We start from the raw sequence: 14796 nt of genomic DNA, 5'->3' as shown, positions 1-14796 counted from the left end.
CTGCCAAAGAATACAAGCTCAAAAATAATAAGTATTAGAATTAACTACCTGTTATGTATTCAATTATTTTCCATGATTCAAAATTGTTTATCATGGTATCATGAAAATTGCTCTTTTTTTTCAAATAATAGATTAAATTTTTCAAAAATAATCATAATTTTGTCAAAAAAGTTGTAAAATTTAGGAATTTACCGAGTGGTTAACTTTAACCGTGAATAACTTTTGAAGGAGTAGGTTAGGCTAGGTTAGGTTTTCTCTAAAACGCTATGGAAATGTCGAAGAGTATAAACGGGATTAACCATTTTCGAAAAAGCAAAATTTTTTATGAAAAACTCTGAAGAACGCATTTTTCTCAAAATGTCAATGATAAAAAAGTTTTTTCTCCTGTAAAGACAATAAGGGGACATACTGTATATTAAAATCGATATATATATATTACATTTTATTATAAAAATATTTCGTTTGTTTTTATAGAAATTAATTCACATAAACAGAAGCAGCATTTTATTACTTGTTAATTATTATTACCAATTATACTTTGAAATCAAGGGTTCTAAAAAATTCTCTTTGGAAAATCCACCAAAAATTAACGTCGTGTTTGTTTGTATGTCTGTTAATTATTTAATTATACATTCAAGCAAATATTTCTAAAAAAATGTTGTTATTATCTTGTTACATTTTTGTGTGAGTTGTTGTAACCTGAATGGTATTATGGATAATTTTGTTACTTATATGATGTGCTGGTGTCAAGACATTTTTATAAAAAATAATAATTGATACAGGATATTAATTCAAGTAAAAAATGTCGGCCATCTGCAGCTCCTATAATAAAAAACTTGAGAATTTTACTTAAGTGCAAACCTAAAGTATAATCTGTACTAGGATGTATTTCAAGAAAATATTTTAACTTCATATGGTGGCTCAAAAAAGTAAGTGGATCGGGTTGATTTTTTTTTAATGGAACACCCTGTATATTATTGCATTTTTGGCTTCCTTTCAGATCACTTTACATAATCCTAAGATATGTATAAATATATTTCGATAGTTTCAGAGATATTAACAAATAAGTAAAAAATGTATATTTGAACATACCATATACAAGAACTGGAATCAAAACTAAATTAGGTATTTACTTTAGATGGTCTATACTTACTTTGCTATAAATATCGTAATCTGAAATCATACAGGATGTTCAAAATTCTACGAAATAACTGTCAAAAATATAAGATAACTAGCGTGTACCAGCGACTTCGTTCGCGTCGAATTAATCATTTGTAATTGTAATGATAAAGCAAAGCAAGAATTTCCATTAACATACAAACTGGATAAAAGAAATTCACATTTACGTCAGCATGAGAAAAAACAATATGGCGATATTATTATATAACTTGGTAATAGTTTAGAGTTTCGAGTTTCATCTCGTTGGAATTTGACTTTCGAAAAATCCCTTTGCCAAAAATACGCTTTTTACGTCAAGCAGTTTAAGCAGAATCGTGGTTAAGAAATTACCCAACTTTTTGGAACACCCTGTATGATTTTTTAAAAAATTTCAAAATATGTAAAAAAAAACAAATAAATTATGCTTGTCCAAGCGTTTTTCCGAAAGACTAACCGTTTTTTAAATAACAAATATTGTAATCTTTGAGGGGCGTTTTCACCCTCTTGGAATTTGAGATTCGAGAAACCCGTCCTTATCGAACCTCTACACCCCACAGTAAATCCGTTTGCCAAAAGCAGCTTTAAACGTCAAGCAGTTTAAGCAGAATCGTGATTACTCAATGGTCATATTTTATGAAACACCCTGTATACATTTATAAAAAATCTTAAAATATGTAAAACAACAAAATAAAATATACGTGTTTAAGAGTTTTTCCGAAAAACTCACCGGTTTTCAAATAAAAAATATTTTAATATTTGAGGGATAGGTTCATCTCTTTAGAATTCGAGTTCACACCCTAAAGTCAATCTGTTTTCCAAAAATCAGCTTTTTACGTCAAGCGCTTTAAGCAGGATCGTGATTAATCAATGACCAGATTTTCCGAAACACCCTGTATACATTTTTAAAAAATCTTAAAATATGTAAAAAAACAAAATAAAATATACGTGTTTAAGCGTTTTTTCGGAAACTTGACCGTTTTTTAAATAAAAAATATTGTAATATTTGAGGGGTGGGTTCACCCTCTTAGAACTGGAATTTCGAAAAATCCCTTCTTATCGAACCTCTACACCTGTATATGCCAAAATTGAGCTTCTTACTTTGAGTGGTTTGAGCAGGATCGCGTGATTAATCAGTATGTCAGTCACTTAAGGATTTTATATATTAGTATAGATTTTTCTTCGTTTTTTTTAATGGAACTACCTGTATATTATTTTTTTTATTAGATAGAGAGTTAAAAAATAAACATTTTTTGTATTTAAAGTATTTCAAAATTTTCAAATATTTTATTTTTTAATTTTTATTTGAAAAAAAATAATTTCTGTAATATTAACTGGGGTACTAACTGGGGTAAATTTTAAAAGAACTAACACTATATTTTATGTTATCTTTGCTTAAGATATGAAATATTTTTATGTTTGTTTTGTAGGGGCAGGATTAGTAAATGTTAAAAGAGCTATAACATTATTTTAAGTTGTAAATTTTGACCTATTTTACCTATAACAATGATAAGAGTTTTATCAGGTAACGATTAACATTGAAAGCAGCAGTACTGCATTGTTTCGTATTCTACCTTACAAGCTGCAATGACAACGTGAAATTTTTTGTTAATTATTTATAAATTCGTTCAGTAATCGGTAAAAATATATTAAGATATACAGGGTGAGTCTTAAATAAGTGCAGATATTTTCAAGACTGATAGATGTCGATAAACAAAACATATTTTTTTACCGTTTGAAGTAAGTCCATGTACAGGGTGGGTCAAATTCGACGCTTTTAAATGAAAACACCCTTTTCTATAGGAGATAGACGAAAACTAATATCGGTGTCTGGAGCTCAAATTTCATCAAAAATATGATGGTGAAAACCGCACATCAACATCTGTTACCGTTTCGGAGTTACGGGGTGTTTTTCAAAAATGTGCATTTTTAACAAATCGCTGTAACTTTTTTGCTATGGAAAATTTTGTATTTCTATGAAAATATTTCCCAAGCACCTTTTTACGTAGAATTTATTGGTTTAAGTATAATTTTTTTAAAATTAATAATTTAAGAGTTATCAACAGAAAAATTTATTTTTTATTTGGGACACCCTCTATATTTTTAAATAACTGAAAAGAATTTAAAATTACCTTTCCAAAAATATAGCGCACTTGATATTTTGTTATAATCCCCTTCAAAATACAGAATTTTTAAAAGTTCGCCACTTTTAACTAGTAGGCTTTGGACCCCTTATTGATGATATGCCCTTAATGGAACTCGAAAACATATTTTTCCAGCAAGACGATGCACCGCCTCTTAACGCTGAAGTTATCAGAAAATGTTTGCAGCAAATTTCAAGAATAATTGGATAGCTAACCAAGATCCCAGCCGTTGGCCGTCGAGGCCGCCTGACTTAGTGCCCATGGATCTATTCCTATGGATATATTTGCGGAAGAATAAAGGTTCATTATTCTTCCGTATAATCTAGACAAGAATTAAAAATACTTAGCAGTTATGAGAGGGTATCTTTCACCCCTACTGAGTCAATGAATTCCACGAGAAATGTTCAAAAACTGCCCCGTCTGTCTGTCCGTCACAGAAGACCGTCGATATGTCGAACACCTGTAACAAAATCTCATGTCTTGGTTTGCTATTTATTTTTATTTTTATTAGATATAGTTTAAATGTGTTGATGTTGGTTAAATATAATTTAAATTGTTATAAAATTCTGCATCTCTCATAGCAAATATTATTTTCGTTTTAATTGATGCTCACAGCTAGATTTTTTTTGCATTACAGCCGGTGCCGTTCAAAGCCTACTTATTTAAAGCGGGCGAATTTTTATATACTCTATATCTCGAAGAGGAATCGAGCAAAATATCAAGTGTGTTATATTTTTGGAAAGGTAATTTTAAATTCTTTTCAATAAATTAAAAATATACAGGGTGTCCCATATAAAAAATCAAATTTTCTGTTGATAATTCTTAAATAATTAATTTTAAAAAAATTATACTTAAACCATTAAATTCTACGTAAAAAGGTGCTTCGGAAATGTTTTCATAAAAATACAAAATTTTCCATAGCAAAAAAGTTACAGCGATTTGTTAAAAATGCATATTTTTGAAAAATACCCCGTAACTCCGAAACGGTAATAGATATCGATATGCGGTTTTCACCATTACGTTTTTGACAAAAATTGAGCTCCAGACATCGATATTAGTTTTTGTCTATCTCTTATAGAAAATGATGTTTCCATTTAAAAGCGTCGAATTTGACCCACCCTGTACATATATTTGATATCAATTAAACTTTCAGTTACGTAATCGAAGGCGCAATTTTTAAATTCATTGTTGCCAACCATGCATGGACATATTCGGCGCCGTGCTGACTAACTGGAATTTAAATTTCGTGCTGGGGATTCAGGTCATAGCTCTACTGTAAAAAATGTCAAGTTGTCCCAGTTATTTATTTATTTCCTGACATTGTCATTCGTTTTGACACTTTAATTATTTGGTTGTGATACTTTAAGCTTAAAAATTTTTACTAGCAGACCTTGCAGTCAACATTGTTCTTTTTAGAACCTCTTTTAGTGCGAAATGTACAATATACTTAATAGCCAATGCAAAAAACTCATCGCAACGAATATTTTGAACGGGAAAGCGGTAGTAATGGGCTTTTATGTCCCTTAACAGCTATTATGGAGGTTTGGTTTGTTTTTTTATAAATAATAACTAGTTTATGTCTTCTTATCACGCCCTCTCCTGCCGAAGGTTGGCGATCCAAATGGCAATTGTGGCTCTGGAAACTGCAGCCCGGAAGATTTCCGCAGACGAGCGTTCAAACCATCTCCTCAAATCTTTTAGCCATGAGTTCTGGCGTCTTCCTACTGATCTTTTCCCTTGCACTTTGCCCTCTATTATGAGGCGCAGTATTTCGTATCTACCACCTCTCACCACATGACCCAGGTATTGCATTTTTCTTTCCTTGATGGTGTTCAGTATCTCTTTTTGTTTCGGCATGCGCTGGAGTACTTCATTGTTGGTGATCCTTTGTACCCATGAGATTCGCAGCATCCGTCTGTATTCATACATTTCGAAGGCTTCTATTCTCTTCTCGGTCTGTGAATCCAGTGTCCGGCTCTCACATCCATAGAGTAACACAGAGAAGACGTAGCATCTGGCCATTCGAGTTCTGAGATCCGCACTGAGGTCTCTTCTTGTAAAAATTATTTCATTCTCACGAAGATTTTTCTCGCTTGCTCAATTCTTGAAAATATTTCTCTTTTCGGGTCGCACTGACTATTGATGTTAGCTCCTAAATACTTTATTGAGGTTACTTGTTCGATTGTTTGTCCCTTGACACGCAGGTGTGCATTTATTGGAGTCTTAGAAAAGACTCTTTGGTCTTGGAGACATTGAGATGCAGTCCAAACATCTCACGATAGTGGACTACGGAATCTATAATGCTTTGCAGTTCTTGTATATCGTTGGCTATTATAACCGTATCATCGGCATATCTGATATTGTTTATTGGGATTCCATTGAACTTGATTCCGCCCTGGATTCGATCCAGTGCTTCTCTAAATATAGTCTCCGAGTACAGGTTAAACAGGAGCGGAGACAAGACGCAACCCTGCCGAACACCCCGTCTGATTTGTATATCTTCCGATGTTGACTGCTTCATCTCAACTACCGCCGTTTGATGCCAATAAAGTTCTGATATGAAACGTAGGTCTTGTTCGTCAACTCCGGTTGTTCTTAGAATTTTGATCATCTTCTGATGATTAACACAGTCGAACGCCTTTTACGATAGTCTATGAAGCATGCAAATACATTCACATTCATGTCTCTACACCTCTGTGTCATTACATTTAGGGAAAAGAGTGCTTCACGCGTTCCGAGTCCGTTTCTGAAGCCAAACTGGGTGTTGTCCATCTGATTTTCGCACTTCTTGCTTGAGCTATATAATTTGTTAAATAATGCTGTTACCAAATCTAGACTTCTGCTTTCGTTATCTGCAATGAGTTTAAGTATTTCAACGTTTATTTTATCGGGACCGGTAGCTTTTCCGCTTTTCTGCGCTTTTATTGCATGAACAACTTCGTCTTTGGTTATTGCTGGAGCCTTTTCATTCAGTATGTGATCTATCCGTGGTGGGGAACAGGGTCGGTCATCATTAAAAGTGTTTCGATATATTCTTTCCATCTCACAAGCTTAGCCTTTACTCCTAGAATTATCTCGTTGTTATCGTTTCTTAGGATTGTTTCTTGGTGTTTTCTGTGTCTGTTTGTAAATTCTTTCACTTTTTTATAAACATTGAAGGTGTCATACTTTGCTTGTAGGTGCTCTATTTCTTGACATTTTGTTGACATCCAGATCTCTTTCTCTTACCGGCACTTTTTCCTAATGATCCCATTTAAACGTTTGTATTCTATCGGGTTTGCCTTCTGCTTCCGTCTGTCATCCATGAGGTCTAGTATTTCCTGTGTCATCCATTCCTGCTTTTTGTTGGTTGCCGTGAATTCAATATCTTTTTCCTGGATATTAGTTATTCTAGTTCTTAAATCATTCCATGTCTTTTCGACATCCTCTTCCCGTACAGGTACCTCTACCATTTCTAGTTCTTTTTCGGTCTTAGAACTGATATCTTTCTTTTTCTCGGGGTTGTTCAATAGTGCGATGTCTATTTTCTTTGCCGTTTTTTCTCTTTTAACTCTCAAGAATCTCTTGAGCCTAAAGTCCAGCACGACAGGGTTGTGGTCACTGCCGATGTCTGCTCCAGGGTAGGTTCTTGTTGACTTCATATACCTTTTGAAGCTTAGGCCGAGCAAAATGAAATCAATCTGATTCCTGACAATTTTTTTCTCCCTATCTGCAGGTGACCTCTAGGTGTACAGTCTTCTGGGGTGCTGTTTAAAAAAGGTGTTAGCGATTAAGAGGTTATTCTCTACACAGAATTGCACAAGTCTGTCTCCCCTACCGTTCCTTTCGCCCAGACCGTATGCCCCTATGCTATCCCCCTCAACACCACGGCCAATTTTGGCCTAGTTTATGTACTTATAATTAATTTATTTTTGTTTCCTAAAATATTTTGATTAAAAAAAATGTATAAAAATTGGCAACGCTGTGCCGGTCAAGCTTAATCACGTGACTAAAAGTTTAATTGGTATGAACTTAATTGTAAACCTTTCCTAAACTTTTTTTCAATGTCTTTTACTGAAAACTTAAAATATACAGGGTGTCCCAGAAATAAGTGCGAGTATTTTAAGAGGTGGTAGATCTTGATAAAAGAAACATATTTTCTCTTTGTCGTTTTTCAAATAAGTCCAAAATAACGGATTTATTTTACTTTGAAAATTTCCAAGAAAAATTATTTTTTGCAAAAATTTTGAGAACCACTGGATCTTTTCTGGGTTTTCTTTCTTGCAAATTTAATTTACTACCTATGATGCCATATTATCAAGAAATTATGTTTTTCAACTAAAAACTAAAAATAAATCCAATTTTTTTTCAAAAAATGTATTTTCAATTTTTTTTTTGTGAAAAAAACTCGTGTTTCTGGGGTTGAACTACCAGTTAGTAGCCATACTACCAGTTAAAATACTTGCACTTTTTTCTGGGACACCCTGTATAATCAGGTCTCTTCATTTCTGGCCACCTTCTTTCATTTAACACTTTTATTCCACAAACATCATTCATTAATGAATAACTAACGTAAATACTACACGTCATAGTATGTAAATTCATAGAAGGCTATGACAATGTATCAATAAAAAATCTATAATCGTAAACAACTTTAATGAACATTATAGAGCACGTGGTTTAATATACATTCATTAAAAACGCACCTATCTATTAAATTAATTTGCTTTTTATTGCTTCATAATCAAAATTTCCATTGGAAGTAACCCTGATCTTGATAGATGTTAGAAATACTGTGAAATGGTGTCACCGTTGTTCTATAGGAGAGTGTAACGAAGATTTTTCTTTCAAAAAAATATGTCGAAAATATCAGTACAGTTTAAAAAATTATTGTTATCATTCAGGCGAAGAAAACCTAGAAATTTAAAGGCAAGTTACATTTATTGAACGTTACAAAATGAAGTTAAATAAAGTAAAAAAGTAACATATATATCGAAATGATTTTGGAGCATTTTTATTTGAAATTCATTATGTCGAAATTTCATGAATATGCCTAGAGCTTTTTTTAATTTTCATTGAGTTGCAGAAATAAGTAACCATAGTCATCAAATAAAAATATTTTTTTTAAAACGTCACAAAAGTGTTAATTTTTCCGACATGACTGACAATATAAAAACGTCATTTTAACGACTAGGCATAACAGTGAAGCACTTTTACGCCTAAGCATAAAAGTACGAAAATATACTGTTAAACTGACATAAAGTGTCAAATTCAATGACCGTAATCATAGTTTCTGATATACAGGGTGTCCCAGTCTGAGCGTGCATTAGAAGTTTCTTGAGAACTACAATATCTAGATCGGAGATTTTTTGCACATTACTGTTTCAAAACGAGATCTATCGATTAAAAATAGTTTCAATATGGCGGCACTTCCAGAAATACCGGAAGTTGACAGCAACTTTCTTATTTTAAATAGCTATTATAAAGCCCCTATTTTTTATTACATGCTTAAATTCTCTGTAAAATTTTATAAATTTTGATATCAAATACTCTATACCTAACATTAACCGTTTTTGAGAAAAAAAAAATTTTAAAATTTTTGGAGGAAAAAACACTCTCTGTCAAAAAAATCTGTATAGCCTAAACGACAAATTTAGTGATTACCACAGCCACTGTGATATAAAGAGAAGACATGTGGCTATCGATTTCAAAAATTAAATTGTTGGAACGTCATATAATATTGGCCGTAGCTGTGATGGAATTGAGCGATTAAAAAATTATCGTAAATCATTTTTTTCAAATGGAAACCCACTTTTTTTATTTCACTAGTGAAAAGGTTTTTTAATTCGTTACTTTTTGACTCTACATGTGCCTATACCTAAAATAATTCGTTTTTAAATTATTTTAGATTTAGTTTTAAAGCGTAATTTTTTCTTGATTTTATCTAGCTTCCTTTGACATTAAGTGTCAAACCAACAGACAATTTATTTCCTTCTGTCAAAAAAATAATTATTTGAATTTCGTATATTATAAATACTGGTGCAGAAACTTTATAAGGTGTACTAGCGTGTACCAGCGACTTCGTTCGCGTCGAATTAATCATTTGTAATGGTGATGATAAAGCAAAGCAAGAATCACCATTAACATACAAACTGGATAAAATTTTCTCACATTTATGTCAGCATGAGAAAAAACAATATGGCTATATTATTATATAACTTGGTAATATTTGAGGGGTAGATTCATCTCGTTGGAATTTGACTTTCGAAAAATCCGTTTGCCAAAAATAAGCTTTTTACGTCAAGCAGTTTAAGCAAAATCGTGGTTAAGAAAATACCCAACTTTTTGGAACACCCTGTATGATTTTTTAAAATATGTAAAAAACAAATAAATTATGCTTGTCCAAGCGTTTTCCCGAAAGACTAACCGTTTTTTAAATAACAAATATTGTAATATTTGAGGGGCGTTTTCACCCTCTTGGAATTTGAGATTCGAGAAACCCCTCCTTATCGAACCTTTACACCCCACAGTAAATCCGTTTGCCAAAAATCAGCTTTAAACGTCAAGCAGTTTAAGCAGAATCGTGTGATTACTCTATGGTCATATTTTATGAAACACCCTGTATAAATTTATAAAAAATCTTAAAATATGTAAAACAACAAAATAAAATATAAGTGTTTAAGAGTTTTTCCGAAAAACTCAACAGTTTTAGGTACTCAACTAAATAGGTAAATTTCTGAAATGACAACTTCATTTGACAGTTATCTTTTACCTTGACTGGTGCTCATAAGTAAATACAGGGCCATAAGAAAGGAGAAATATTTAAAAAGAAATCGGCGATAACTCGTAAACGAGCTAATCAAAAATATCTAAAATTATTCTTTTGAATGTGGGTTTTAGTGCTCTTCAATAAACTTAAATAGAATTATTCTCTAAAATAATTAGGGAAGCCAATAATTGACCCCATTAAAATTTACATGGGATTTCCTATGTCCCGTCCGACGATGCAACACCCGGTATGTAAGATAACACACTAGTACCAACTAAATAACTATTTTTTGGAAATTTTCAAACTAAAATAACTCGGTTATATTAAATTTATTTGAAAACCGGTAAAGGGAAAATATGTTTCTTTTATCGAGATCTACAGCCCTGAAAAAAATTGCACTTATTTAAGACTCACCCTGTATAATAAATAGCATTTTAATTAATTTTTAGTAGTAATAAATAGGTATTAACAACAATATTGTATTTGTTTCAGGCATCGGAAGAACATTTTAGTGCCAGCTATCCGAATGTACGAACCGTGGCCATCAAAAAGGTTAGTACCACTTTATGAACATTTTAAAACTAATTTTTACCTCATTCACAAAAAAAAATCTTAAACGTTTAATAATTTCTGTTAGAATATTAAAACATCTCACTCCATTACAAGTCGCCCTTCTTGTTTAATGTTTCAATTTGAATTTTAGATTTTTCAAAACGATTTATTAATGGTTCTTTCCATTGTCATGAAGTTTTTTTAGTGTCAAATTATCATAAAATTAGTAAAGAAAACCGTTCGTTCTGAGAAAATTTGTTTTTCAAAAGGATAATTTAAAATCTGTTCTCATTTTTCATTCTAATCGCCTTAAAAATCGCATCTTTCTTACAATAATAATTATAAAACTCAGAACTACGTTGTTTTTCCAAACATTAATATTTTCAATTTTATTTTGTCGATTGGAATTTAAAATAGTTGTTGAATATTTAAAAATTTAAACAGCTTTATTATTAAATCTATTGTGTTTTATAAATTTTAAGAAAATGATAAAATTAGGATCCTTTTTTATAAACTTTGCTTCATTCACAAATATCAGCTTTAACTGTTTGCCACCATTTGCCATTCCACATATTCACCATGGCTTTCATATTTTTTTTATTTATATTATTTTTGTTACATACCTTTTTTAGTTCCTCATAATATTGAATAAAAACTAACCATTTTTTTTTATCTGTTAACATAATACACACACTTATCAACATATTTTGATTTTTTAAATTATTGTTTTAACTTTTTGGCACTGTGTATACCGGGTGCGTCTCAAAAGTGTCTGACCCCGATAACATTTTTATTTTTTCAGATAACAAACGAGATTTGGTATGTTAGTATATGACATAAATTAGGATTGATTGACGTATTCAATTGTTTTTGGTCACTTCCTGTTTCACCGGAAATGACTAGAACCTTTGATTTTAAAATAATACCCTCGGTATTTTTTACTTTATCGGACAGAATATGACACTCAATAGAATGACAAATCATGTGTCAACTTTTGATGGTTTATTTAAAATTGTAACAAAAAAAATTGCGGTTCATAACGACAATTTGACTCGAAATACCAAATGTGTGATATCAAATTATTCGTTAAAAAATGCTTTTTCCAAATATGCTAATGAGCCACCCTTGTTCTATTTGAAAAAAATTGAGATATGATTAAAAATACGATTTGGGCATTTTTAACCGGCCAGGACAAGACACAAAAAACATTAGACGATCAGACATTTTTTTCCAAGGCTCCTTGATTAAAAAAATAGGGTATTTAATACAGCCATGACACTCTAGATTGAAATTTAGGATACTTTTTTTAAAAGCAAAAATGTTAAAAGTTGACATACGATATGCCATTCTATTCAGAGTGCCATTTTCAATCGAATAAAGTAAAAATATACCGAGGGTGCCATTTAAAAATCAAAAGTTGTAGTCATTTCCGGTGAAACAGGAACTGACCAAAAACAACTGAATAAGCCAATTAATCCTAATTTATGTCATATACTAATATACTAAATGTCGTTTTTTTATCTGAAAAAATAAAAAAGTTATAGGGATGAGACCCACTTTTGAGACGCACCCAGTATATAAGGACATTTATTTTTGTATAAAAGTGAGTTATTATGGAATGAATGTTAAAAAAACTTTTAAATTAAATTTACATTTAACTTTTTTTATAAAGTTAATATGTTTAAAAAGACCTAAATATACAGTATGTCCCCGGATTATCTTTACAAGAGGAAAAACATTTTTAATATTATTTTTTTGGTAAAAATTTCTTATAGTATTTCTTATATATTTCTTATAAAATTTCTTATATGTAGGTTTTTTCTTGTTCTAAAATGGTTAATCCCGTTTATACTAATTTCCATACCGTTTTAGAAAAAAAATCAAAAAAATAAGAAAATATAGTTGAATTTTTCCAAATATCAATATACAATTTCCAAATTTTCCAGTAATCAAACCGCGTTTCTATGGTACTAATACAATTTCGTTTTCATTCTGTGATAGATGATTATTATTAATTTTGATTAACGTCATATTTTTTACTATATATTTTAAAATGTTAAGCATAAAATGTATAATCACCATTTCCGTAGCATTGAACTAAATAAATTTTATGCCTTTTGAGCATATTAAAAAAGCAAAAAATATGACATTAATCAAAATTAATAATAACTATGAGACAATAATAATAATAAGACAATCCAGAGACTACTGTAGATAAAAAAGTCAAACAAAACTAAAGAGTTCGTTTCATATATATATATATTTTATATATATATTTTATTAAAAAAATATATATTTATTTTACATAAATAAAGTCAAATTATTATTATTATTATTATTATTATTAATATATAAAATAAAAAATATAAGATTTTGAATAATTAACTATGCATTTATAATTCTAACCAATAAACCATATCCATACATAAATTTATAATTGTTATAATTCGACTGATATTTTAATGGTTCATTAATATTGCAAAAAATTCCATTATAATTTACCAATGATACACTGATGTTCCTCTGATGACTCATTCTTTAAACAAAATACAAAATATAGAATGTTATAAGGTTTTGAGACATAGGAAAATAACTATCATAAGAGTCATTATTAAATTAGATATAGAACGTTTATTTTTAAATTCTTATTCATATCTGCACTATGTCCCCGGATTGTCTGTACAAGCGGAAAAAAACTTTTTTTTATTTTTGATGTTTTGAGAAAAATGCAGTTTTCATAAAAAAATTTGCTTGTTCTAGAATGGTTAATTCCGTTTATACTTTTCCAAATTTCCATACCGTTTTAGAGAAAATTAAAAAGAACATGAAAATATTGTTGAATTTTTTCAAAGTCCTAAAAATTATAAGGCGTTTCTATTAATATAATTTCGACTTCATTCTTTGATATACATATGGTTATTATTAATTTTGATTAATGTCATACTTTTTCCTGTTGTTAGTGTATCACCATTTTCCGATAACTATTATCACTCTTCCCGTAGTTCCATAGCATGGGATTAAAACAGCACAAAATATATATATGACTCTAAAATTATCTCAATAACAACGATATACATATTAGGATATATCAAAGGATGAAAACGATATTATACTAGGTAACACAGAAACGCCTTTTGAATTTTATAGGACTTCAAATGGGAAAAATTCAAAGGTATTTTCATATTTTTCTTAATTTTCTCTAAAACGGTGAAATTTAGAAAAGTACAAACGGGATTAGCCATACAGCAATAGAACAAGCAAAACTTTCTATGAAGAGTGCATTTTTCTCAAAATGTCAATAATAAAACATGTTTCCTTTTGTGAAGACAATCAGGGGACATACTGTATATATACCTACAGGCTACAGCATTACTTTTAAAGCATCTTTTATTTTTAATGGCATTCGAAATTTTCCTAAAATATTTTTACCAAATTCCTTGAAATTTTGGAAAGAATAATGAACTCTCTGAAACTCTCTTGTTTCCCATAAAATTCGAGTGGTATTTGAAATATGACCTTTTACTATACAGGGTGGTCCGAACTGTATTCCGAAAACTTCGGCAGTAAAAAAGTTCGTGTAAATGCATGTCCTAAATTGCTTAGTTTCGGAGATACAGGGTGTAGAAGTTTCATTTTTATTTCGATTTTTTCCAAATAATTTCTGAAGTAACGTCAATTGGATCAATTGGTCAATTTTGATGACAGTTGGTGTCTGGGAGAAATTTAATTTTGATGTCATCATGACTCCTATTTACAGGGGGCACCACCTACATGAATTTTAACTGTTTTGAAGAGTAATAACTGAATGAAAAAATATACATTTCTGTGATTTTTTACGTAAAAAATGTCTCTTGGTAAAATCGTTACGAACAACTGTTCTCAAGATATTTAGAATAGGAACAGTCAATACATGTCATTATTGACAAGAAATAAACACGTTGAGAGAGAGTAGAAAGTTATTTGACTAAAATGATAAATTTGGGAACTTTTTATTTTTTTAAATTAATCATAAAATTTTCTTCGAAAAAATGCTGATAAAACAGTTTCTGTTGAACTTTTGGCGCAAAAACATTTCAAATTTATGAACTTGTAATAACTATTTAGTCAACATGTTTAATTTATGTCAATGATGACAGGTATTGATAATTTCGACTCCAAATATCTCGAGAACCATTACTCGTAGCGATTTTTACCAAG

The 14796-nt window shown here is 30.5% G+C and overlaps 1 protein-coding gene across 1 annotated transcript in view; it reads left to right on the top strand.

Moving 5' to 3' along the window:
- The window catches only part of LOC115888072, a 417007-nt gene that overhangs the window by 367281 nt on the left and 34930 nt on the right, over positions 1-14796 (top strand). The window contains exon 25 of the mRNA XM_030907644.1: positions 10540-10599. Within this exon, the coding sequence (XP_030763504.1) occupies positions 10540-10599 (60 nt within the window). The remainder of the gene's footprint in view (positions 1-10539; positions 10600-14796) is intronic.

Source organism: Sitophilus oryzae, unplaced genomic scaffold (assembly GCF_002938485.1).
Source record: "Sitophilus oryzae breed Bouriz unplaced genomic scaffold, Soryzae_2.0 scaffold_682_pilon_pilon, whole genome shotgun sequence".
NCBI lineage: Eukaryota > Metazoa > Arthropoda > Insecta > Coleoptera > Curculionidae > Sitophilus > Sitophilus oryzae.
The sequence above is the reverse complement of the archived record's forward strand: the minus strand, read 5'-3'. Positions and strand labels throughout refer to the sequence as shown.